At 34.2% G+C, this 26,703-nt stretch overlaps 1 protein-coding gene and 1 long non-coding RNA gene across 11 annotated transcripts in view; one reads left to right on the forward strand and one right to left on the reverse strand.

Annotated features, from left to right (window-relative positions):
• Nucleotides 1–26,703, forward strand: part of SPAG16 (sperm associated antigen 16) — a 916,366-nt gene that overhangs the window by 53,131 nt on the left and 836,532 nt on the right. For 8 of the 10 annotated variants that reach the window (XM_049106785.1, XM_049106782.1, XM_035710943.2 and 5 more), the window contains exons 8-9: nucleotides 5,337–5,406; nucleotides 12,993–13,102. In XM_049106785.1, coding sequence (XP_048962742.1) covers nucleotides 5,337–5,406; nucleotides 12,993–13,102 — 180 coding nt within the window. The remainder of the gene's footprint in view (nucleotides 1–5,336; nucleotides 5,407–12,992; nucleotides 13,103–26,703) is intronic. The other 2 variants (XM_049106784.1, XM_035710944.2) reach the window with 1 other exon arrangement.
• Nucleotides 1–26,703, reverse strand: part of LOC118353506 (uncharacterized) — a 38,776-nt gene that overhangs the window by 3,631 nt on the left and 8,442 nt on the right. The window lies entirely within an intron of this gene.

Here is a 26,703-nt window from a genome sequence, read left to right on the forward strand (position 1 = left end):
GTTCAAGATCCAAAATGGGCACAAGTGATTAATGGAGCCTATGCAGTATTGTTAGCATCCTAGTTATAAGAGAGGATGAATAAAATTTTAAAATGGTATATATAGTGAAAGATGGAAGACTCATGATTCTTGAACCCAGGGTGCTGAGTGGCCAGAATGATGGTCAGATAGCCCTGACTCTAGGCTAATCCTAAGATTAATTAGTACATTCCTCAAATTAGGACAGACAATATAGTCTCAGTTTTATCATCTTTTCCTTGGAGAACAAGCCAAGGTTACTGTTTAATGAGCTGAACCTTTTTGGGAATGTTTCATACAAAAAATGATTTATAACCACCCAAGTCTTTACTTTTTTTCCTTTCCCATTGAAATATTCCTATCAGGTATACTTGGGTATTCAGCCTTGGATTAACCTTTTTACGTCAATCTATTAGTGTGTCATGAAGCTGTAGAATGAATTTATTAAAAATATTTGAAAGTGAAACTATATTAAAATACATGCAAAATTCCTCTATGACCTAACATGGAACATACATCAACTTTTGCACGTATTTTTGATTACATCTTTTTTTTTTCAGTGTCTGCTTTATTTCAGTGATGCTCTGAGAAGTCACTTCTGTTTTTAAAAATTTATTTATTTTATAGAAAGGGAGAGGGGCAAAGGGAGAGAGAGAGACAGAGAATCTCAAGCAGACAGCAGAGACAGAATCTCAAGCAGATACCCTGCTAAGTTTGGGGCTCAACACAGGGCTCTATTTCACAACCCAGGGACCATAGCCTGAGCTAAAATCAAGAGTCAGATGCTCAACTGACTGAGCCACCCAGGAACCCTTCTGAGAAGCCACTTCTAACCAAAACTTTTAAAATGTGAGCTTGGAGTAGTAAGAACTATCTTATAATTTTTATCTGTATTCCTAATCATCACTTCTTTAAAAACCTTATCGTAATGAACATTTAGTTCACTATCTTTCTCTTTAAACATATAGATCTTTCTAATATCTTGCAAGAAGAAAGATTAGCATATAGAATTTTTTAATGATATTCAGTTTGTATGTAGAAGTGTGAAAGTATACTGTGAGATGACGAAAATCTAATAAGGAGTATATGCTTTCAAATTCTTTTGGTAGGTAATAGTATAGCAACTTTCAAATTTATTTAAATCTTATGGAAAAATCTAGAATTTGTTTTATAAAATTACTGAAACTGTTCAGAACTCTGAATTATAGTCCCATAATTGAAAAGATATAAAATATAATTTGTTAGTATATGTATAATAAGTTATTTTTTATCTTTTGTTTTATCACGGGGCTCTAATTCAGGAGGTACTCTAAAAAATAAATGTATATATTTTCTAGGTCAGCCTGCTGAGAGAATCTAGAAGTAATGACATTTCAATAGCAAATGAGTATACCCAGTGCATAGATAACTGTTCTAATACCATTCTGCAATAAAAGGAAGTTAGGACTCCTTGGGGAAGTGGCTGATTATAGGCTGGGCAGGGAAAATAAAAAATGAACCTGGAGCATTTGACCCATTTTGTTGCACTAGAATGCTAGGAAATGCTTAGAAAGTAAAAAAAAAAAAAAAAAAAAAAAAAAAAAAAAAAAAAAAAAGAAGAGAAGAGACTGAACAAAACATTGGGGTACGTCAAGGGACAATGGAACTGTTGTGGGTGCTTCCTAAATGAATCGACAACCAAATTTGGTTTGAATGTTGAGACTAACTCTGGTATACACACAGAAAGAAGGTATGCAAACATTTACATTACATAATTGAGCTCTGTGGGGATAGCAATACATGCCTTACATGCAGGTCTGAAAAGTCTTGAGAGAACTAAGGAAGGAGACTGGCTTGGGGTTTTTTTTTTGTTTTTTGTTTTTTGTTTTTGTTTTTGTTTTTGTTTTTTATTCTGGCTAGGGTTTGGGAATAAGAGTTTCTATGTGGGAGGAGGGGCATATATTGCTTGAATCTCCCACCAGTGGTAAAAGAGGAAGTATCCAGGGTTTCATATCAAATGCTTGTTCAGATGTGGGGCCCTAAGGGAAGTAGGAAGTAAAGCTTAAAAACTGTTAATGGTCAGGGATCCCTGGGTGGCGCAGCGGTTTAGCTCCTGCCTTTGGCCCAGGGCGTGATCCTGGAGACCTGGGATCGAGTCCCACGTCGGGCTCCCGGTGCATGGAGCCTGCTTCTCCCTCTGCCTGTGTCTCTTCCTCTCTCTCTCTCTCTCTGTGTGACTATCATAAATAAATACAATTTAAAAAAATGTTAATAGTCAAATATCAACAAATGGAGTTGTTACAGGAATCATCCTGAAAGAGCTCCCAGTGGTCAAATCTTTAACAATTTGAGCAACAAAATAAATAATACAGTATGGGATTATAACCCACAGTATGAATAAATACAAGTTCATATGCTATAAATAAGTGGATGAATATGTAAATGGGGAAGAAGAAAAATATTTCTCTCAAAGAATCATCTCAAATATTGTGTAGATAATTTTTCCCTCATGGAAGTGGAGTTTAACACCTCAGCTGTTCATTGTTGGCCATACTTGATGACTTGCTTCCACAAATACAGTGGAAATGGAGGAAAGTAATTTTACAGTGGAGAAACCTGGCAACTACGACTTTAGGAAGGTGACCAAGGTTAACATCATCAGTCTTTAATTATGTTGATAAATACCCTTGTGAACTAACAATAACACTTCTACTCTGTGGTCTTCCTTCTCAAAACCTGTAGCTCCTATCTAACCATGAAAAACTATTAGGCAAACCCAAATGTATATATGTTCTCCAAAATATTACCTGACCAATACTCCTCAGAATTGTCAACATCATCAAAATGAGGGTAAGTATGAGAAACTGTTCCAGTCTAGAGGAAGCTAAGAAGACATGATAACTTTGATAAGTTCTTTATAGATTTTGGAAACTAGTCCTTTATCTGATAAGTATTTGCAAATATCTTCTCCCATTCTGTAGGTTGTTGGTGGTGGGGTGGTGGTTTTTTTTTTTTTTTTTTTTTTTTTTTTTTGGTTGACTCTTTCCTTTGCTGTGAAAAAGCTTTTAATCTTGATGAAGTCCCAATAGTTAATTTTTGTCTTTGTTTCCATTGTCCTTGGAGACAGTTCTATTAAGAAATTGCTGCAGCTGAGGTCAAAGAAGCTTCTGCCTATGTTCTCCTCTACGATTTTGATGCATTCCTGTGTCACATTTAGGTCTTTTATCCACTTTGAGTCTGTTTCTGTGTATAGTGTAAGAAAATGGTCCAGTTTCATTTTTCTGCATGTGGCTGTCCAATTCCCAACATTTGTTGAAGAGACTTTTTTCCATTGGATATTATTTCCTGCTTTGTCAAAGATTAGTTGATCATAGAATTGAGGGTCCATTTCTGGGTTCTCCATTTTGTTCCATTGATCTATAAGTTTGTTTTTGTGCCAGTATAATATTGTCTTGATGATTACAGTTTTGTAATAGAGCTTGAAGTCTGGAATTGTGATGCCACTAGCTTTGGTTTTCTTTTTCAGCATTCTTTTGGCTTTTTGGGGTCTTTATCATTTGATTTCACTCATATGTGGAATTTAAGAAATAAAACAAAGGAGCATAGGGAAAGGGAGGAAAAATAAAGCAAGACAAAATCAGAGAGGGAAACAAACCATAAGAGACTCTTAATTATAGGAAACAAACTGGAGGTTGATGAAGGCAAGAGGTGTGGGGAGATAGGGTAACTGGGTAACAGGCATTAAAGAGGGCATGTGATGTAATGAGCACTGGGTGTTATATGCAACTAATAAATCACTGAACTCTACCTCTGAAACTAATAATACACTACATGTTAATTAATTGAATTTAAATTAAAAATAATTAAAAAATAAGACATGATGACTAAATGTATCCTGGATGGGATCTTGGAACAGAAAAGGAATATTAGGAAATATCTTGGGGAGTTTGGGTGGCTCAGTCAGTTAGGTGTCCAACTCTTGATTTTGGCTTCAGGTCATGATCTCATGGTGGTGAGATTGATTCCCACATCAGGCTCTGAGTTCAACACCAGACAAGTCTGCTTGTCTCTCCCTCTGCCTGCTCATACTCTCTCTTCTCTCAAATAAATAAATAAATAAAATCTTAAAAAGAAAGAAAAACCTTAGTCAAATTAGAATGCAATATGGACTTTGTTAATAATAATGTATCAATATTGTCTCATTACTTGGGTCAAATGTACTATATTAATGCATGATGTTAGCAGGGGGAATATGGTGCTGAGTATACAAGAACTGTGTATTATATTGCAACTTTTATATAAATCTCACACTATTCTAAATAAGTATTTAAAATTTTTATACTCCATTGGGCACTCATGAATAGATAATTTTTTTTTACTTTTTTTTTTCCAGTCAGGCATTTCACAAACATTAATCTGTAGGCTATAATTTATTATCTGCTATTTTCTATTAATAAAGGAATGTTACTACTCAGTAATGGTCGGAAAAATGTATATATCTGTATATAATTAAACAGATGGTATTTTGTGTGGTATAATCACGTACAATGAGGGATGAGAGAACTCTTAAGGTTGATTTTTTAATTTTTTTAAAGATTTTATTTATTCATGAGAGACACAGAGAGAGAGAGAGTGAGAGAGAGGCAGAGACACAGGCAGAGGGAGAAGCAGGCTCCATGCAGGGAGCCTGATGTGGGACTTGATCATGGGACTCCAGGATCACGCCCTAGGCTGAAGGCAGGCGCTGAACTGCTGATCCACCCAGAGATCCCTAGGGTTGAATTTTTTAATTCAAGTCTATTGCTTAGGAAATATAGGTAAATGATATGCTACCAAACTAACAAATGTTCTTAATTATAAAACATGTTTAATAAAACAAGGAGTGCCTATGGGTGGAAAATGAGCCAAGAGTTTCAGGAAAGACAAGTTTCTTCATATTTTACTTCCCAACTAATACTTTCCTCATCTTTTATAAACAGAAAGATGAATTAAGTTGTTGTGAAGCAATTTCAACAGAGAAGAAACTTCTCTCAAAGTAGAGTATTGAATAATTATTATTCAAAGTATGCAATAAGTATTTTTGAAATTATTCTGTGAAATAAATGTTTCAGATGCTTATTTAAAATGAATACCTAATAATTACCCATGAAATTGAATTTAAACATAAAATTATGTTTTTCTTTTGTTATAATTCATGTTTAATTTTTTTAATATATAGGGATTAATCTAAGAGGTTAAGACTTTTATATCTTGCAGTTGATATTTGAACATTGCATTTTATCCAGTCCTTTTTGGGTCATTTTGTATATAACTCTGTATCTTTTGATTTTACTTTTTAGATTTCTGGGCTTCAAGCAACACTGAAGCATATGGAAATAGGGCATAATTACCATGCTTCTGCAACTAGAGGTAAAAGTAAAATGTGATAAAACTGACATAATGTTGGTTGGTGATTTTTAAATCTGATCAGAGCTCAAAATACTAGAGATTACCTAAAGGTGAATAAATGACATGACTATTTCACAAATCAAGTTGTTAATGAAAAGATTGAGAGAGTATAGATACAGTGCTGTATAGAGTAATTTTAGAAAAAGATATGAGTAAACTATAATGGGAAGACTTGTGTTTCTGGCCATGATGGAGTATCTGGTACCAAACTAACCTTTCAATAAAAAACTCTTAAAACTAAACTATTTATAAGGCTGCTACTTTTAGGCATTGGAAAATAGCACAAATCACAGAAGGCAAGTGATAGAACATTTTTAAGGTGAGATGCACCATCACCATGGCTTTGCCTGCAGAAGTTTCCAAACCAAATTCTATGGAGGTGGAAGTCAAGAAGAGCATGCCAGTCCTGATAAACTGCAAAGACAAAGATCATAGTTCATAGCATTCAAAGCAACTAGAATCTGTAGGAAAGTGCACTAGATAAAAAGGTTCTACAATGAGCAGGAATCCGGTTTGTGAGGGAGTTTACTATGAGTCTTTAGTTGATAGCTAGGCTATACATGTAGACTACTTGAGACTTAGTAGAAAGAGGAGATTTTATAGAGCTCAGAGGGGAGCAAGGATTCAATAAGTCAACAGAGATGGGAGATACTGGAATTCTGCCCATGCCTGGATGGAGAGACCTGATAAACACTTTGATAATGCCATATTAACATTTGATATAATCATAGTAAAATATTAACATAACACTTGTACTGCCCTATAAAACCAAAAACAAAGCTTACATAGAATTTTTAGGGAAGACAGAATTTGGAGTTTGAATCTTGCCAAATTAGAGAGCCTTGGGAAAAATTTAGGGCTTTCGATGGACTCAACAAAGCATAAAATTAAGCCTAGAATTTCAAGGTTATCATCAAAAAGTTAAACTTCTGCTAGAAAAAAAAATCAGCACCCTTTAAAGGAAAACAGTTGTCCAGAGTCTTTATAATCTATTATCTAAACTGCCTAGTATGTAATTAAAATTTTCAATACATGTTATAGAAACAGGAAAAGGTGACTCACATTCAAGACAAAAATCAAGAAGTAGAATGTTACACTGAGATTGTCCAGATGTTGGATATAGAGGATTAAAAATGCTTAAGAAGGGCAGCCTGGGTGGCTCAGTGGTTTAGTGCTGTCTTCAGCCCAGGGGCTGATCCTGGAGACCCGGGATCGAGTCCCACATCGGGCTCCCTGCACGGAGCCTGCTTCTCCCTCTGCCTGTGTCTCTGCCTCTCTCTCTCTGTCTCTGTCTCTCTCTCTCTGTCACTCATGAATAAATAAATAAAATCTTAAAAAAAATAAAAATGCTAAAGCAGCTATTTTGAATATGATCAAGGACTTAAAGAAAAATATGACATTGATTGATCAGATGGGACTCTTAGCAGAATGGGAATCTTAGCAGATATGTGGAAACAAAAAAAAGGAAATTGAATTCTAGTACTGAGAAGTATGATAGCTTAAATGAAAACTTTGTGTTCACAACAGTCTGGAAATGTCAGAAATGTCAGTGAATTTAAGAGACATCAATTAAAATATAGTCTGAAGAAAAGAGAAAAAAAAAATTGAACCTATCATATGTAACATATGTGTGATTGCAGTCTCAAAGGAGAAAAGAACAAGAATGGGGCATAAAAATATTTAAACAGGGCAGCCTGGGTGGCTCAGCAGTTTAGCACTGCCTTCAACCCAGGGCATGATCCTGGAGACCCGGAATCGAGTCTCAGTCGGGCTCCCTGCATGGAGCCTGCGACTCCCTCTGCCTATGTCTCTGCTTCTCTCTCTCTCATGAATAAATACATAAAATCTTGAAAAAAATTAACAAAAGTCAGCCTAAAATTTTCCAAATTTGATATAATACATAAACCTACAGATCCCCCAAAAGCAGCTAACAACTATAAACCCAAAAGAGAATCAATCCTGGATACATAATATTCAAACTTATGAAAATTTAAGTGAAATAATCTCAAAAGCAACAAGAGAGAAAAAAACATAAAAGAGAACAGTAAATAAATAAAGGCTGATTTCTCTGAGAGATATTGGAGGCTAGAAACAAGGAAATGAAATTTTTATAAAAAGATTTTATTTGACAGAGCAAGAGAGAGTCTGAGCATGAGGAAGAGGAAGAAGCAGGCTCAGGACCCTGAGATCATAACCTGAGCTGAAGGCAGACACTTAACCAACTGAGCCACCCAAGCACCCTGGAAATGACATTTTTTAAATGTGGAAAATTTTACATTCAGAATTCTAGATCCAATAAAATATTCTTCAAAAATTACAATGAAATACAGATATACAGACTTTTTAATTTAAATGAAAGCTAAAACATCTTGTTGCAAATCATTCTGAAGTACAGGAAATACTAAGGAGTTTCTTTGGGCCAAAAGAGAATATGCCAGAAGAAAACTCATCTCCAGGACTGAATATAGAGATTTAAGATTGTTATATTCTGGTTAATATAAAGATTGAGGTTTTTTTCATTTTTAATTTCTTAAAAGAAAATTGACTTGTAAAAACAATGATTATTGTACATGTCTTATAAATGGGAATGTTAAGAAAATTATAATTTTGGAAGTGGTACAAACATTTTATATCTTGATTTTGGTGGTGGTTATATGCCTGTTTATCTTTGCCAAAACTTACCCAATTCTCTATTTAAAATGTATTCATTTTATTATATGTAAGTTGTACCTCACTAAATTTGATTTTAAAAGGAATGATGAGACTCCGAAATATAGAAAGACTGTGAAATAGTGAATTTTCTTGGTAGATATAACATCTTATTATTTACAGATGACTATTCATTATGTTCAATGATTAGTTAAAACTTAAGAGAAATAGGCAACATTCTCACATTTGAAACTTTTTTCTTAGCCTTGATTCAGTAGCTCCTATTCTAATATTTTATGTTAAAGAAATATTAGTTATACTCAGTGATGTCTAAAGACACTATGGACAAGGATATTTATTGCAGTCATATCTATAGAAAAAAACAGTGCAAAACAATCTTACAATCTTAATCTTTAACCACAAGTGAATGTTTAAATAAATATGATTGATCATATGACTAGAAAGTCTTTAAAAATCATGCATAAGAAAACACATCATAATGTCAATAAAATGTTAAAAATAAGAACATTTATATAGTATAAGTTCATGAATATTAAATATCTGTAAAGAAATGATACACATCAAAATATATACAAAATTTGCTTATTATTATTTTCTATATTTTTCCTTATTGCATTTTTTTCAAAGAATATACATTTTTGTTAAGATAAAAAAATTACTTGTTCCCATATGTAAATAACTTTTAAGAATACAATCAGATGTAAATATGAAGGGATATTATCAAACTATCTATCATAGCCTCAGGAGCTCTTACTTTCCAAATTACTAAAGAATGTGAAAAATAATATATAAAAGATGACTTAAAGGTTGAGGAACTTCATGCATTGGGTTGATGATTGTACCAGTTAATCTCTATTACTCCATTCTACTCTAATAGTTTGTGATTTTTATGTATGTATTCTTGACATCTCTGTTAAAATTAATGGTTTACTGATAACTTCTTTATGAAATTATATTCTATTATTTGATACAATTTTAAATGAACACATTGTATATTTTTCTAAGTCACTTTGAAGATCAACTTTGTAAATTATTTTTGATTTGTGATGTTTTCAAGTGGCTTTGGTCAAAAGGAATAAATTTTGATCCGAAGAAATAGATTCTTTTAACTGCATAATCCCAACTACCTGAATAAAATTAATTCCTTAAATTCTGTCCTGAATGATTTTATGATCTTTATAAATATGCATTCTAGTGTTCGATATGGAACTTGCAGTTCTTCTTCCCAAGCTTCTGTTGTTAGCATCTGGCTGTGTTGGGTCAGACTCTGTCACTTCTCTGATTGCCTGATCAACTTGAAACCTTATGTAGCCAGGAACACTAATTTGAGGAGAAGTTGCTTTATTAGTTAACTGGTCGTCTCTTATAAATACTGCCATGCTTCACAATAATTCGCATATATTTAACTACCCTCCTCCATTTGCTTATTTTAGTTTAAGTTTTAAAAATTTTGTTTGTCTACCTGTCATCCATCTATAAATCTATCCATTTATTTTGGGCAGAGGTTGGTATGGCAGTAGAGATTCTTAAAATTAAGTATTATACACCCTGTAGTTGAGGAACAATGAATTGATTACCATTTACTCTGAACTTTGGGAAAAAAATTATTAATTGTTATTCAATCTAGATTTAGAGAGTAAGACAAAAATTGAACTGATTTGGAGTAATCAAGTAATTTTAAATATACCATATTTTTATTATCAAAGTGATATGCCTATTTTAGAAATTTTTAAAATGACAATCCTTATTTTTAAAATTATTCATAATTGTACCACCCAGAGAGGATAGTATTACCACTTCAGTACTGAACTTTCTCACTTGAAGAAGGTTTTTAATTCTACATTATATTTTTATATTATATTAGAATGATAGAAAAATTCCTAGGAGAAACTATGAAATAGTGAACTATTATTGATTAGATATTTGAAGTGACAACTTTGTATTATTTTTCTTTTTTTGTTATGAAATGTAATATATATCAATATTTATAGGACGCTATACAGAAAGTACTTTAATATATATTAATGAGATAAAACCATTTTTTGTACAAATTAATTTCAAAAAATTTATGAATATGCCAATTCTGATGTGTTTGTGTTGGTTATTAACTCATATTATTTTGGTTTCCTATAAGGTTGCAATTTGAATGCAAAAATGTCTATTTCCAAAGCAAGTTATAAAGATGTATAATTATATTTTAATGCATCTTATAACTTATGATAGAAAATTATGAATTCAGGAGAAACAGCTAGAAATTAGAAGTGTTAAATGAAGTGAAAAACAATCGTGAAAACCAACTTCAGAGGTTCATAAAGGAAAGATGTCATATACAGTAAAGCAAAGTATTCTATAAGGTTTTTAGCTTAATAAATTGCTGCTTTTTAAGTTGGATATTTTGTTGCTGTTCAGAATTGCATTACAAGATGTCAGTTTCCTATGACTATGTGGAATATATGGCTAGGTTAGAAAGTAAAATTAAAGTAAAAATAAAGTAAATTTAAAGCAAAGCCTCTCTCCCTTTACCCCTATTTGCCTTTTTCCGAATTACAATTAGATATATAGTTGATCCCATTTTAGTTTATGTGTGTCCTGATCTCTTAGATCTTTTCTGTTTAGCTTTCTGGGCCAAATTGTGGATAATTTCTTTAAAACCTTTTTTCAGTTAAATTCTCTTTTCAGCTGGGTTTATCCATAAAAGAGTTAGTGACTGGCACAGTGTAGGTCCCTACATATTTATTTTGTTAAATGAATATATTCATGCATTTTTGCTGTTTAATGAGGGGCCTGAACGTATTCAGTTAACATTGGTTGAATTGAGTGCATACATGAAGGAGTTGTTGAACGGGTGAAATATAGCACTGGAGGTACAATGAATAAATTTTTATAAGGAAAATGTGTTTATTTGATATTTATTTCTCTTAAGAAATTATACTTTCCTTAAGATATTCCCTGTGCCCATGTAAAATCTGGGAAACTGCACCCCACTAATCAGTAATACAGGCTTGTCATTAATAAGCCCTGGGTGTGAGAAACTGAAAGATGCTATGATAGAGACATGGAATTTGCTAGGATATTACTAAATATTAAGAAGCAATGTGTGGAATTTTAGAATTATATGCATGTAACCATGAATGTGACACAGACTTTAATGTCTGAGCCTCTTATTTGTTCTAAAAATCTTTGTGTAAAAGAGATGTTTATCTGATGAAGAGTGGAAATCACATTTATATTTGCTACATGGAGAAATAGTTTAGAAGTGTTATTTCTCGGCTAATTCTACATGCATTATACAGTGTTTATTCTCATTTTGGTTCCAAGTGTTCAGCATTTTCCTGAAATCATGATTAACTATGAACATTTCTTTTTGTTGTGGAACAACTACATATACTTATAAACCGAAACCTTTTTGGTTTTTGACTTTCATTTGTTATCCATAACATTTTGTTTGTTTGCTTCCTGATTTTTTTTCTCTTATGAAGTGGTGCTTAGTAACATTTCATATGCTACCTGAATCTGCACATGTTCTTAGAATTATCTGCTGGAATCCTGAGTTTCTCTCTCTACTGCTTTTTCATTACTTCCCTGTAGATATTACTATATACATATTCTCCTCATATATAAAGGAGAACAAACGGTAGTGACCTTGACAGGATTATTGACAAAATTTTATGAAATATACATGCAAATTGTTTAGAACAGTGGCTGTTATGTAGTAAAAGCTCAATGAGGCATAAATGCTAATTATTATTATTTTAAATTATTATCAGGATGTCACTGTTGGTTGTTGAAAAGGAATATAAAATAGAAGAGAACTGGCAGTGAAAATTTTTCCGTAATGTCAGTGAGCTGTAATTGTTGCCTTACCCCCTCACATATTTCCCAGATGCTGTGGGGCTCTAACTTTTAGCACCACTCAGGGTGGACAGGCAGTCGGGATACCCAAGTGTTTGAAGTCTTTTAAGTACCTTCCTGTAGAACTGTGTTATTCAATATTCTGTTTTTATGTTATTTTTGGAAATTTTCTCCTTTGTCTGAAACTTATACTGAATAGGAAAAGTCAGGTCAGAAAAAATCTAAATGCTGGCTATGTGCTTCCTTGCCTTTATGACCTCAGAATTTTTTGGGAGCCTTGACTCATCCAGATATTTTTGTGTTTGTCTTTTGCCTATTATAAATCTAGTGTTATAATTTAGAACATTTAGTTATTTCTTTTAAGAGTTAATTTTTATAAGTTTATTAGTTATTTACAATCGTTTCCTGTTTAGAAAATATAGGGAGAAATTATGTATACCTAAATAGGCATATGTATATGGAAAAGTGTAAAAGAAAGAGTCTTCTCCTGTCACTTTTATTTTTCCCTCGGGTGGTTTTATTAGGACTGTTCTTTATGTCCATGAGAGTTTGGAGAGTAATATCACAATTTCATTGGAATATTTTCTAATGTTTTCTATTTTTCTCAACATTGAGAATAATATTTTATTTAATACAATATTCTCTTAAAAATCTGTTATTTATTATCCACTTTGGGAAATTTTGTCATTGCTTACCATTCTCTCCTTTGACCCTCTTCAACTTTACTTGTGTCCATAAATCTCATGACAGAAATTTGGATATAATGTAATTGGAGATTGGCTCCTATGCTCTCTAACTGGCTCATCATGCCATTTTACTGACCTTGCAGTAATGACATCCTGTATTTTGGGGAAATTAATTTGATACCCCACTTAAAACATTTTGGTGGTATTTTAATATTTTTGGTTTGATACTTTAAAAAATATGTGTATCATTATGATTTTGGCTTTCATATTTTTGGTTAAAATTATATTAATTGTAGATAAACAGTATAGACACTAAGAATAAATTCTGTTATCTTGTAGTTGGTCCTAACTCTGAAAAAGAAAATGCACCAGAAGGTCCTACTCAGAAAGGTCTTCATGAAGCCAGGGAAAAAATCCAAAGTAAAACAAAGGTAAAAGATAATACAAAGGTATGACTTTTTTTGTTCTTGTTTCCATCTCAGATCTTCAGATCCATGAATTCATATGGTATTTTACTGGAAGAGGAATTTAGAGGTTATATATTCCAAGATCCTTGGTTTATAGGTAAAATTGGAGGTCCTCAAATGTTGCTAATATGAGGGATATATGCTTATTGGTGGTAGAGACAACTCAGTGAATCAGTCTGTCACCTACTGCAACCTAATCCCAGGCATCTGTGCTCATCTACTCAGTTTTCTGCTTACTCTATCCAAAAGAAGTAACTCCCACATCATCCCTTTTTTCTTTTCTCATAGTATAACTTTAAACTTAAGAAAACTAAGAAGTTTTCCTTAAAACTAGAATGTAAAGAATTATGTCCCATTTAAGACTTGCCTTATATCTGAGTACCTTTGCTTTGCAATCAGGCTGATAATTAAAAACTTCTGTAATGATTAAAGAAAAATGGTATTAAAATGCCTGGTGAGAGATTTTAAAAACCATATAAGAAAGAAAGGAAGAAAGAAAAAAAGAAAAGAAAAAAGAAAGAAAAGAGAAATAAAGAAAAACACATAAACTTGTAAGGGGTTTAATTTCATGAAAATTGCATGAAAGTCTAGCTGAGGTAATAAATTTTCTTACAGAGTACATAGTTGTTAACTTTGAGTTCTAAAGTATCTGACATTTATTTATAAACAAAAATACTTAGAATTATAATATTGTTAGCAGTAGTAATTTTATATAAGAACAATAGTTTTTATGAATTAAAATAGTGTAATAAACCTTTTATTTAGCTAATCCTATAAATAAAGTTTTTTTCCTCAAAGGTATGCACTGGAATCCAGTATTATATATAATATTGAGTAAACTACAGACTAAACAATTTTAGATTATGCTTAGACTCTGGTAATCACTTTGTAATATTCAGATTAGTATTTTACTGTTTCAGATTAGTATTTTACGATATTTGGGGTAGATCTTTTCTCATCAACCTGCCTTTAGCTTCTCTATGCCAGCAACCTCCCATCAGGAGAAATCTTCTCTTTTTGCCACCATAAAGCTTTCCCTCTTCTCTACCTGCTTTTGAGTCTTCACCCAATGCAAGCAATGGTGGTGGATGACACTCTTGCTGTCAATAAGTAGTTCGTGTTCTCATTGGGAACTGAGGTTATTAGTTGAGAGAGCATATAAAGCACCTCAAATAAAGAAAAAAAATCAGAATTAAGGATTTTCAGTTTGATGCTGTGATTGTTATCAGGAACATTTTCATTGTCCAGTGGCATAGGTGTTCTCTTTAGTAAGTCATACTGAGGAATGATTTGTTGATTAATTCACTAAGTGCTTATGGCGTATAAGGCTCCACATTAGTAATGGAAGGTTGGCTTTTTGTGTGGCAAAAGCTACTAAAATATAGGACAAATTAGATATTTATGCATAGTATATTCTTTTTCAGTGCATTAAAATATTTATCATAATACTTACAACATGATAGAAAAATTGGGGCCTACGAAAGTGCTGAAGTCCAGAACAAAGTGAATTCCTCCCCCTTTCACCAAATAATCATTTTTACTAATATTTCTCTTTTAATTGTTTTCCCTACAAGTTTGTACCCTTTGACCAATATCTCCCCAATGTCCCCACCCTCTAGCTTCTGGTAGCCACCATTCTACTCTTCATGTCTATGAGTTTTTGCTTTTTTAGATTCACATATATAAATGATATCATACAGTATTTGTTTTTCTCTGACTTGTTTCATTCAGCATAATATTCTCAAGGCCTATCTGTGTTGTCACAAATGGCAGAATGTCCTTCTCATAGCTGAATTTTAATCCATTGTGTATGTATGTATATGTATATATATAGCTAATCTAGTGTGTGTGTGTGTGTGTACACATCACATCTTATTCATTCATCCATTGACAGATTCCTTTTTTTTTTTTTTTTCATCCATTGACAGATTCTTAAGTTGTTTCTATATCTTGGCTATTATGAATAATGCTGTGATTAACAGGGAATGCAGATATCTTTTGGAGATCATCTTTTCATTTACTTTTGATATATATTCAGAAATGGAATTTCTAGAGCATATAGTAGTGCTATTTTTATTTTTTTTGAGGAATTCTCATACTATTTTCCATAGTGGTTGTCTCATAGTCTTCTTGATGAGAGCCATTGTAACAGGTGTGAGATGAGATTGCACATTGGTTTTGATCTCCATTTTCCTGATGATTAGTGATGTTGAGAATCTCTTCATGTACCTGTTGACTATTTATTTGTATGTGTTCTTTGGAAAAATATGTATTTCATTCCTTTTCCCATATTTTAATTGGATTTTTTTGGTTACTAAGCTGTGTGAGTAATTATATAGTTAGATACTTATCCCTTATCAGATATGTGGCTTGCAAATATTTCCTTCCATTCCATAGATTGCCTTTTCATTTTGTTGATTGTTACTGGTGTTGTGCAGAGGCTTTTTTTGGATTGGTTGTAGTATCACTTGATTTTTGCTTTTGTTTCTTGTGCTTTTGCTGTCATATCAAAAAAATCAGTAACAAGACCAATGTCAAGAAGTTTTTCTTATATTTTCTCTAGGAGTTTTATGGTTTCAGGTCTGATGTTTAATTGGTGTTGAGTTGGCTTTTGTGAATGGTATAAAATGGGTGTACAATTTCACTTTTCTGTATATGGTTATCTAGTTTGTTTTTTTTAAAGAGTTTATTTATTCGTAGAGACACACACAGAAAGAGGCAGAGACACAGGCAGAGACACAGGCAGAGGGAGAAGCAGGCCCCCTACAGGAAGCCTGACATGGGACTGGATCCCAGGTCTCCAGGATCACACCCCAGGCTGCAAGAGGCCCTAAACCACTGCGCCATTGGGGCTGCCCTGGTTATCTAGTTTTCTTAAAACTATTTATTGTCCTTTCCCCATTGAATATTCTTGGCTCCCTTGTCAAATGCTATTGTGTGTATGGGAGTTTCTTTCTGCATTCTCTACTCCATTCTTTTGGTCTATGTCTGTTTTTATATCATTACTATATTATTTTAATTACTGTTGCTTTGTAGTATAGTTTGAAATAAGTGTGGTACTTCCTCCAGATTTGTTCTATTTTCTTGGAATTGCTTTGGCTCTTTGGGATGTTTTTCAGTTTCATACAAACTTTAGGATTTTCTATTTCTGTGAAAACTGCTTTTGGAATTTTGATAGAGGTTACATTGAATCTATAGATGGCTTTGAGCAGAACGGACATTTTGATAATATTAATTATATTCAATACATAGGCACAGAATATCTGTTTGTGTCTTCTTCAGTTTCTTTCATCAGTGTCTTACAGCTTTCTTTTTACAGATCTGTCACTTCTTTGGTTAAGCTTATTCCTAAATATTTTAGTATTTGATGCTATTGTGAATGGGATTACATTCTTTATTTCTTTTTCAGTGATTTTAATGTTTGTAGAAACACACCAATTTTTTTAAAAGATTTTATTTATTCATGAGACACAGGCAGAGACATGGGAAGAGGGAGAAGCAGGCTCCCTGTGGGACTCCATCACAGGACCCTGGGATCACAACCTGAGCCAAAGGGTAGACGTTTGACTACTGAGACACTCAGGTGCCCCCAAACATACCAATTTTTATATTTTGATTTATTTTCTGAAACTTTACTGAACTTGTTGATTATTTTCAGCAGTTTCTTGGTTGAGTATTTAGTATTTTTATATATGATATCATATCATCTGCAAAGAAGGTAATTTTATTTTCCTTTTTTATTTGAATGCTTTTCATTTCCCATTTATTTTTTGCCCATGGGACAATGTCATCTTTTCAATATGAAAAAAGGAGCAAGTACGACATAAAAACAGAAAGTTGAATAGGATGAAACCAAGGGCAAGAAGGAAAAGGCAAAAGCAAAAGCAAGAGAAGCAATGTTGCCAAAAGACAGAGAGTCTCCTGTCCCCTCTCCTTTGAGAAATGACTTAAATATTTAGATAGTGGTACACACTTTCCATATATATACAGCAGGGTTGGTATTTTGAGGGGAGTAAGAAAAGTTCAGGATGGGAAGGCCTTTCTAGAGGCTAGTCTCTTCCTACTCTTCCTACTCTTGCCCAGTCTTCTTTGATCAGTGAAGGAAAGAATCTATTTAGATGCTTTTTGTATCTTTATCTTGCTTGATTGTTCTAGCTAGGACTGTTGAATAAGAGTGGTGCAAATGGGCACCTTTGCCTTCTTCCTTATCTCAGAAGAAAAGCTTTCAAGCTTTCACAGTTTAGTATGATGTTAGATGTTGGTTTCTTCCACATGGCCTTTACTGTGTTGAGGTATATCCCTTTTCTACTCAGTTAAATAATGTTTTTTTTTTTCTTTTTTTTTATGAAAGGATGTGGAGCTTAGATGCTTTTCTTGCATCTTTTAAGATGATCGTATGATTTTTTTTATCTTTCATTCTATTAATATGGTATCACATTTGTTGATCATATTGTCGAACTGTCTTTGTATCCTGGGGATAAATCCCACTTGATCATGGTATATGATTCTTTAAGTGTATTGTTGAATTCAGTTTGCTAGTATTTTATTTGAGATATTTGCATCTTTCTTCATCAAGGATATTGGTGTCTAGTTTTTGAAGTATTCTGTCCTAGTTTTGGTAGAAGGGTAATGTCTGGCCTCATAAGATGAGTTTAGAAGTATACCATCCTCTTCAGTTTTTTGGAAGATTTTTAGAAGGATTGGCATTAATTTTTCTTTAAATGTTTGATAGAATTCATCATTGAAACCATCTGGTCCTGACCTTTTCTGTTAGGAGGTTTTTGATTACTGATTCAAAATCCCCATTTGTTATTTGTCTGTTCAGATTTTCCATTTCCATATGATTCGGTCTTGGTAGGTTGTATATTTATTGGGATTTATCCATTTCTTCTAGGTTATCCAGTTTTTTGGCGTGTAATTATGCATTGCAGTCTCTTATGATCCTGTGTATTTCTATGCTCAGTTTAATATTTTCATTTCTTATTTTCTTTCATTTCTAATTTTTTTGAGTTTTTGCCTTAGTTGAGCTAAGGGTTTGTCAATTTTATCTTTTCAAAAAAACCCACTGTTAATTTTCATCTTTTTCGTTGTTTTTATGGTCTGTATTTCATTTATTTTTTTTCTTTGATCCTACTATTTTCTTCCTTCTGCTAATTTTGGGCTTAATTTTTCCTCTTTCTTCTAGTTCTTTGAGATATAAAGTTAGCTTGATAATTTGAGATCATTCTTTTTTCTTAATAAATGTATTTGCCACTATAAACTGCTTTTATAGCATCCCATAGATTTTTGTGTGTTGTTTCCATTTTCATTTTTTTGAAGAATTTTTTTTTATTTCACTTTTTTAAAAGATTTTTTTTCTGGGGAGAGAGCACACACACATGAATTGGGTCATATAGAGAGGGTGAAGCAGACTCCCCACTGAGATAGAGCCTGACCTGGGGCTTGATTCCAGGACCCTGGGATCATGATCTGAGCTGAAGTCAGATGCTTAACTGACTGAGTCACCCAGGTGCTTCTGTTTCACTTTTGATTTCTTCTTCAACCCATTGGGTTGTTCAGGAGCGCATTTAGTCTGTTTTTGGCTCAGGTCATGATCCCAGAGTCCTGGGATCAAGCCCCACATCTGACTCCCTGTTAATGGGGAGTCTGCTTCTGCCATTGCCCCTCCCCTCCACTCATGCACTCTCTCTGGCTTTCTCTCTCTCTCTCTCTCTCTCTCAAATAAATAAATAAAATCTTTAATAAAAAAATGTGATTCAAGTCTGATGTTTTCTTGTTGATTATCTGTCTGGATGATCTATCCATTGAAGATAGTGAAATATTGAAGCCTCTTATTGTGGTCTACTTATCCCTTCAAATCTGTTGATTTTTGCTTAATATGTTTTAATGCTTTGATGCTGTATGTATACATATTTGCAGTTGTTCTATCTTCTTGATGAACTGATCTTTTTAGCACTGTATAATGGCCATCTCTGTCTCTTGATACTATTTTTGGCTTAAATTCTATTTTGTCGGGCAGCCCCGGTGGCAGCGGTTTGGTCCCGCCTGAAGCCTGAGGTGTGGTCCTGGAGACCCAGGATTGATTCCCACGTCGGGCTCCCTGCATGGAGCCTGCTTCTCCCTGTGTCTCCCTGCCTGTGTCTCTGCCTCTCTCTCTCTCTGTGTCTATGAATAGATAAATAAAATCTTTAAAAAAATTCTATTTTGTCTGATATCATTATATCCTTGCTTTCTTTTGGGTTCCACTTACGTATAATATCTTTTTCCATCCCTTTACTCTGAACCTATGGGTATCCTTAAAGCTGAGGTGAGCCTCTGGGTCTTGTTTCTTTATCCATTGACTCACGATATATCTTTTGATTGAAGAATTCAGTCCATTTACATTTGGAGTAATTATTGATATATAAGGACTTACTAATGTCTCCCAACTAATTGCTTTTTGGCTATTTTGTAGTTTTATTGTTCCTTTTTCCTTTCTTGCTGGCTACCTTTGTGAATTGGTGATTTTCTATGATGGCATTCTCTGATTCCTTTATCTTTATCTCTTGTGAATCTACTGTAAGTTTTTGCTTTGTGGTTACCATGAGACTTACATAAAAATGCAACAGGTATAATAGTCTATTTTATGTTGATAGTGACTTAACTTTGATAACAGAAAAAACCTTTAGCCTTTTACCTCCCACCCCTTTATATTTTAATGACACAGTTTACATCTTTTTATATTGTGTATTTGTTAAGAAATTATAGTAGCTATAGTTATTTTTAATGCTCTTTTCCTTTCACTTTTATAATACAGTTAACTGGTTACCATATCATCATATTACAGAATTAGAGTTTTCTAAATCTGACTTATATTTGTCTTTAGCAGTGTGTTATGTATTTTGACAAGTTTTTATGTTCCTAATTAGTGTCTTTTTATTTCTGCTTGAAGAACTCCTTTTAGGATTTATTAGCCACATTTAGTGGTGATGAACTCCCTCAGCTTTTATTTGTTTGCTAAAGTATTCTCATTTCTGAAAGGTAGCTGGATAGAATGTTTTTGGCTGGCAGTTTGTGTTTTGCAGAACTTTTACTGTATGATTCCACTTTCAATTGTTCTATAAGATTTCTGCTAAGAAATCCGCTTATAGCCTAAAGAGGTGCCTTTGTAGTTGTAATATTATTTCCTTTTGCTACTTTTAGGATTCTTTGTCTTTGATTTTTGACAGTTTCATTATAATGTATCTTAGAGAAGACTATTTTGAATTGAATTAATGAGGTAATCTATTAGCTTCATGAACTTGAATGGGCATGTTTCTCCCCAGGGTTGGAAAGTTCTTAGCTGTTATTTCTTTAAATAAACTCTCTGGCCCCTTCTCCCACTCTTTTTCTGGAATTCCAATAATTCTAATATTGGTTCTCTTAATGGCATTCCATAGGTCATGTGTACTTTCTTCACTCTTGTTCATTCTTTTCTCTTTGTTCTTCTCTTACTGGGTTATTTAAATATTCCTATCTTTTAACTCATCTATTCTTTCTTCTGTTTGGTGTATTCTGATGTTGATGTTCTCTATTGAATTTTTCATTTCATTCATTGAATTCTTCACTCCAGAATTTCTGTTTGGTACTTTTCTGTTTCTTACTGTGTTAAATTTCATTTCTGTTTATGTGTTCATTCTAACTTTTGTTGAATTTTCTCTGTTTCTCGAGCTCATTGAATTTCCTCAGAATAGCTATTTTGTATTCTTTATTGGGCAAATTGCAGATCTCAGTATCTTTGGATTTGTTTACTGGAAGAGTCTAGTGCTCTTTTGGTGATGTCATGTTTTCTTGATTCTTTGTGTTCCTTGAAGTTTTGCATTACTGTTTTCACATTTGAAATAACAGTCACTTCCTTCAGTCTTCACTAGTTGCATTCAGGTTGCAGATGCGTTTTAGTGTATTTCAAAGAAGTAAGCCTTTGGAATACAATCATAAAATCAACTTTATTTATGTAACCTGCAGTTCTTTAAACTACTTAGTGGAGGTGATTCCTCCCTTCTCTCTGGGTGAAAATTTAGTGCAGTCTTCATTGACATTCTTAATTTTATGTTGACTTTAGATTGCAAAATATAGCCTCACATCAGTAATTAAAGTTATATAGCTTTGTGTAATATCAGAGCTCCACATATTATATGACTTAAGTCTCTCAATTTCCAGCTGGGACCTTCTTTGGTCTAGATACTTTCAGAGCAGGAGAGGCAGTGGTAGTAGTGGTATGTGGTCTTTTCTATTTCTTTTCCCTTTCTTCCAATTTGTTAATTGGCATGGTTGAAATTGGAAGAGGGAGGGACTGTAGAGGAATAGAAAAGTTATCATTTGACTCAGGCCACCCTATGATGGTTTAGGGTTCTCTGTATCTGGAAGATATGGAAATCTGTTGCTCTCCTGGGCTCTATCATGAGTTCTTCCACTCCTCTAAGGAACTTCCTTTCCTGGCCCAGTGCTTCCCTTTAGGCCAGCTTCCATATCTATACCCCTAGTGGTACACTTTATAGTTTCTTTCTACTTGGGTCTCTTTTCCCTGCCAGGCTACCCTTACATATTTTTAAAAACCAATTTTAGGACGATATTTCTACTAGTGTCACATTATGGTCCCTGGGTTTCATTCCTGTGTTATCCATTGTTATGAGGGGCTTGCATTATTTCCCCTTAGTAAGCTCTTTACCTTGCTGTTGTGGACTGCACGTTTGACACGGATCTGTTGTGCTTTCTAGCTGCAAAGAACAAACATTCAGCTCCCAACAGGCCCTGCTAGTGGCCCTTGCACTGGGTTTGCAACTATGATATTCTTGCCCTTTGCCCCTCTTGGAGGAGGGGTAGGACACACATGAGGGATTTCTCTAAAGAAATCCTTCTCACTCTCCATCCTCTTAACCCTCCTCTATTTTTAAAGTGTGTAAAAGGTTGAAAAGAGTCAACTGTTTTTAGTTAAATCTTTTAAAATTTTTGCAGATGGCCTAATACTTCCATTGGACTATAGAAAATATTGTATCTTGGTGCTTTAGCGAAACTTTTAATTTAATATTCTAATCATTCTTTACTGTATATCTTTTAGGATTTTAATTATTTAAATGTTGTCAAATTTCAGCTGAACATAGCTTGATGAAGCTTTTATTTATTTGTGTCTGTTTTTCCTGTCTCTCATAACACAGAGAACCTTATAGTTTTAAGACTGGTGTTCTTCTTTAGCTCTCAGATTTTTTTCTATTTCTTTCTTTCTTTTCTTTCTTTCTTTCTTTCTTTCTTTCTTTCTTTCTTTCTTTCTTTCTCTCTCTCTCTCTTTCTTCTTTCTTTCTTTCTTTCTTTCTTTCTTTCTTTCTTTCTTTCTTTCTTTCTTTCTTTCTTTCTTTCTCTTTTTTAACATATTGAATCCATAGTTTCTTTTTGCTTTTTGTGAAATTCCTAATAGATAAATTTAGACTTAAGTCAATATTTCATAAACCTTAACTTTTTTTTTGCCATATTTTCCATCTCTTTGTATATTTTGCATTCTGATATGTCTTCTTTTTTAAAGATTTTATTTATTTATTTGAGAGGAGAGAGCAAGAGAGAGAGAGCGCACACAGGGAGAAGGACAGGGACTGAGGGAGATGTGGACTCCCTGCCCAATGCAGGGCTGGATCCCAGGACCCTGTGATCATGAGCTGAGCTGAAGGCAGACACTTAACCAACTGAACCACACAGGTGCCCCTCATACTGATATATCTTCTAAACTTTACCTTCTCAACTGCTTAGGAATTGGTTTATCTGATTTATTACCATCAATCCACTGAATTTGTTATTTTGAGAATTCTGTTCTCCACTTCCAGGATTATTTCTTGATCTTAGGGGAAAGGCTCCCAGTGCTTCCCCATTGAGAATGATATTTGCTGTGGGCTTTTCATAGATGGCTTTTAAGATACTGAGGAATGTTCCCTGTATCCCTACACTCTGAAGAGTTTTGATCAGGAATGGATGCTGTATTTTTTCAAATGCTTTCTCTGCATCTATTGAGAGGATCATACGGTTCTTGTTTTTTCTCTTGTTGATATGATTTATCAAGTTGATTACTTTACGAGTGTTGAACCAGCCTTGCATCCTGGGGATAAATCCCACTTGGTCATGGTGAACAATCTTCTTAATGTACTGTTGTATCCTATTGACTAGTATCTTGTTGAGAATTTTGATATCATGAACATGACAGGGATGTCCACTCTCACCACTGCTATTCAACATAGTACTAGAAACCCTAGCCTCAGCAATCAGACAATAAAAAGAAGTAAAAGGCATTCAAATTGGCAAAGAAGTCAAACTCTCCCTCTGCAGATGACATGATGCTATATGTAGAAAACCCAAAAGACTTCACCCCAAGATTGCTAGAACTCATACGGCAATTTGACAGTGTGGCAGGATACAAAATCAATGCCCAGAAATCAGTGGCATTTCAATACACTAACAATGAAACTGAAGAAAGAGAAATAAAGAAGTCAATCCCATTTACAATTGCATCCCAAATCACCTAAGATACCTAGGAATAAACCTAACCAAAGAGGTAAAGGATCTATACCCTAAAAACTACAGAACACTTCTGAAAGAAACTGAGGAAGACACAAAGAGATGGAAAAATATTCCATGCTCATGGATTAGAAGAATAACTATTATGAAAATGTCAATGCTACCCAGGGCAATTTACACGTTCAATGCCATCCCTATCAAAATACCATGGACTTTCTTCAGAGAGTTGGAACAAATCACCTTAAGATTTGTTTGGAATCAGAGAAGATGCTGAATAGCCAGGGGAGTATTGAAAAAGAAAACCAGAGCCGGGGGCATCACAATGCCAGATTTCAGGTTGTACTACAAAGCTGTGAACATCAAGACAGTGTGGTACTGGCACAAAAACAGATACATAGATCAATGGAACAGAATAGAGAGCCCAGAAATGGGTCCTCAACTCTATGGTCAACTAATATTCGACAAAGCAGGAAAGACTATCCACTGGAAAAAGGACAGTCTCTCCAATAAATGGTGTTGGGAAAACTGGACAGCCATGTGCAGAAGAATGAAACTAGACCATTCTCTTACACTGGACACAAAGATAAACTTAAAATGGATGAAAGATCTAAATGTGAGACCAAAATCCATCAAAATCCTAGAGAAGAACACAGGCAAGACCCTTTTTGAATTTGGCCACAGCAACTTCTTGCAAGATACATATAGGAAAGCAAGGGAAACAAAAGCAAAAATGAACTATTGGGACTTCATCAAGATCAAAAGCTTCTGCACAGCAAAAGAAACAGTCAACAAAACTAAAAGACAACCTACGGAATGGGAGAAGATATTTGCAAATGACCTATCAGATAAAGGGCTAGTATCCAAGATCTATAAAGAACTTATGAAACTCAACAGCAGAGAAACAAACTATCCAATCATAAAATGGGCAAAAGACATGAACAGAAATTTCACCAAAGAAGACATAGACATGGCCAACAAGCACATGAGAAAATGCTCCACATCACTTGCCATCAGAGAAATACAAATCAAAACCACAATGAGATACCACCTCACACCAGTGAGAATGGGGAAAATTAACAAGACAGGAAACAGCAAATGTTGGAGAGGATGTGGAGAAAGGGGAAACACTCTTGCTGGTGGGAATGTGAACTGGAGCAGCCACTCTGAAAACTGTGTGGAGGTTCCTCAAAGATTTAAAAATAGACCTGCCCTACGACCCAGCAATTGCACTGCTGGGGATTTACCCCAAAGATACAGATGCAGTGAAACGCCGGGACACCTGCACCCCGATGTTTATAGCAGCAATGTCCACAATAGCCAAACTGTGGAAGGAGCCTCGGTGTCCATCTAAAGATGAATGAATAAAGAGGATGTGGTCTATGTATACAAAGGAATATTCCTCAGCTATTAGAAACAACAAATACCCACCATTTGCTTTGACGTGGATGGAACTGGAGGGTATGATGCTGAGTGAAGTAGGTCAATCGGAGAAGGACAAACACTATATAGTCTCATTCAGGGAATATAAAAAATAGTGAAAGGGAATAAAGGGGAAAGGAGAGAAAATGAGTGGGAAATATCAGAGAGGGTGACTGAACATGAGAGACTCCTAACTCTGGGAAACGAACAAGGGGTAGTGGAAGGGAGGTGGGCAGGGGGTTGGGGTGTCAGGGTAACGGGCACTGAGGGGGGCACTGGGTGTTATGCTATATGTTGGCAAATTGAACTCCAATAAAAAATACACCAAAAAATAAAAAGGATGTGATGAATTTGTATACTCTATATAATCAAAATATTTTCTTGTGGCACTGATTTCTATCATTCCCACAGGATTGTTTTGCTTGTGGTTTACTCTCTTGGTAGAGTTCAGAAAGTCTAGGGCTTCCACTTCACCCTTACTACCATAGTAATATTTACTTTGTAAATCAGGAGCCAATGAATAGATTTTACTAATTGACTAATACGTTTAGTCCAGGTATACAATTAGAAACCAGGTATACAATTAGAAACCAGTCCATAAGCCTACTGGTATTACTGTGAAACAAACTTGGTTCAAAACACCATTTATCAGGAGGCTCTCATTAGCCCCTAGTTTAACTGTTGGATGTGTTTTTGTGTCCCCAGGAAAGGACATCCATTCAAAGCTAATGTCTATCTCTAAAAGGTCTGAGGTAAAAGACTTTCCCTTGTAAATGACTGCTGTACCTTTGGGGAAGGCTTAAAGGAAGATTTATAGTCAGATTTTGGTTTTCTTGAATGAATCCTGTATGATATAATGAAAACATTTTTTTTTTTCAGTGAAAACGAATCACTAATCACTGTATAATGTAAGAGGGGAGGGAGGGGCAAAATGGGTGAAGAAGAATGGGAGATACAGGCTTCCAGTTACATAATGAATAAGCCATAGGAATAAGAGGTAAAGTATAGGGAATATAATCAATGGTATTAATATTGTATGGTGACAGATAATAGCTACACTTGTGGAGAGTATAGTATAATGACTTTCTTGAATCACTACATTGTGTATATTGTGTGCCAAATATACTCAAATAAAAAAAATAAAAAAAAATTAAAATTTAAGGTTTTAAAAGTCAAAATGGAGGAGCATCTGGGTGGCTGAGTCCATTAAGTGTCTGACTATTGATTTCAGCTCAGGTCATTATCTCGGGATCCTAGGATCGCACCCTGCATCAGTCTCCCCCACTCAACAGGGAGTCTATTCAAGGATTCTCTTTCTCTCTCTCTCCTGCTCTCTCTTCAATAAATAAATCTTTAAAAACTCAAAATGTAAGAGGTCCCATATAATAAGTCTACTACCAGATGACTGTTTCTTCATGGTAAAGCACCATAACAAGGTTCTATGTTGAATTCTGCTCTTGGCAAGCTGAACATTCAGCATCGAGAGGTAGCTGGATCAACTTCGCTTAGGGGAAGTCCCTGTTACTAAGCTTATGTATAGTTTCCATTCTTGATATGATAGCTTCTTGGTCCAAAGCGGCTGAGAGTCCAAGGAAAAAGGACAACATTCATAGGATAAGGCATATTTTCCACATGATTATTGAAAATCT

The sequence above is a fragment of the Canis lupus genome, chromosome 37, assembly GCF_003254725.2.
Source record: "Canis lupus dingo isolate Sandy chromosome 37, ASM325472v2, whole genome shotgun sequence".
Taxonomy (NCBI): Eukaryota; Metazoa; Chordata; class Mammalia; order Carnivora; family Canidae; genus Canis; species Canis lupus.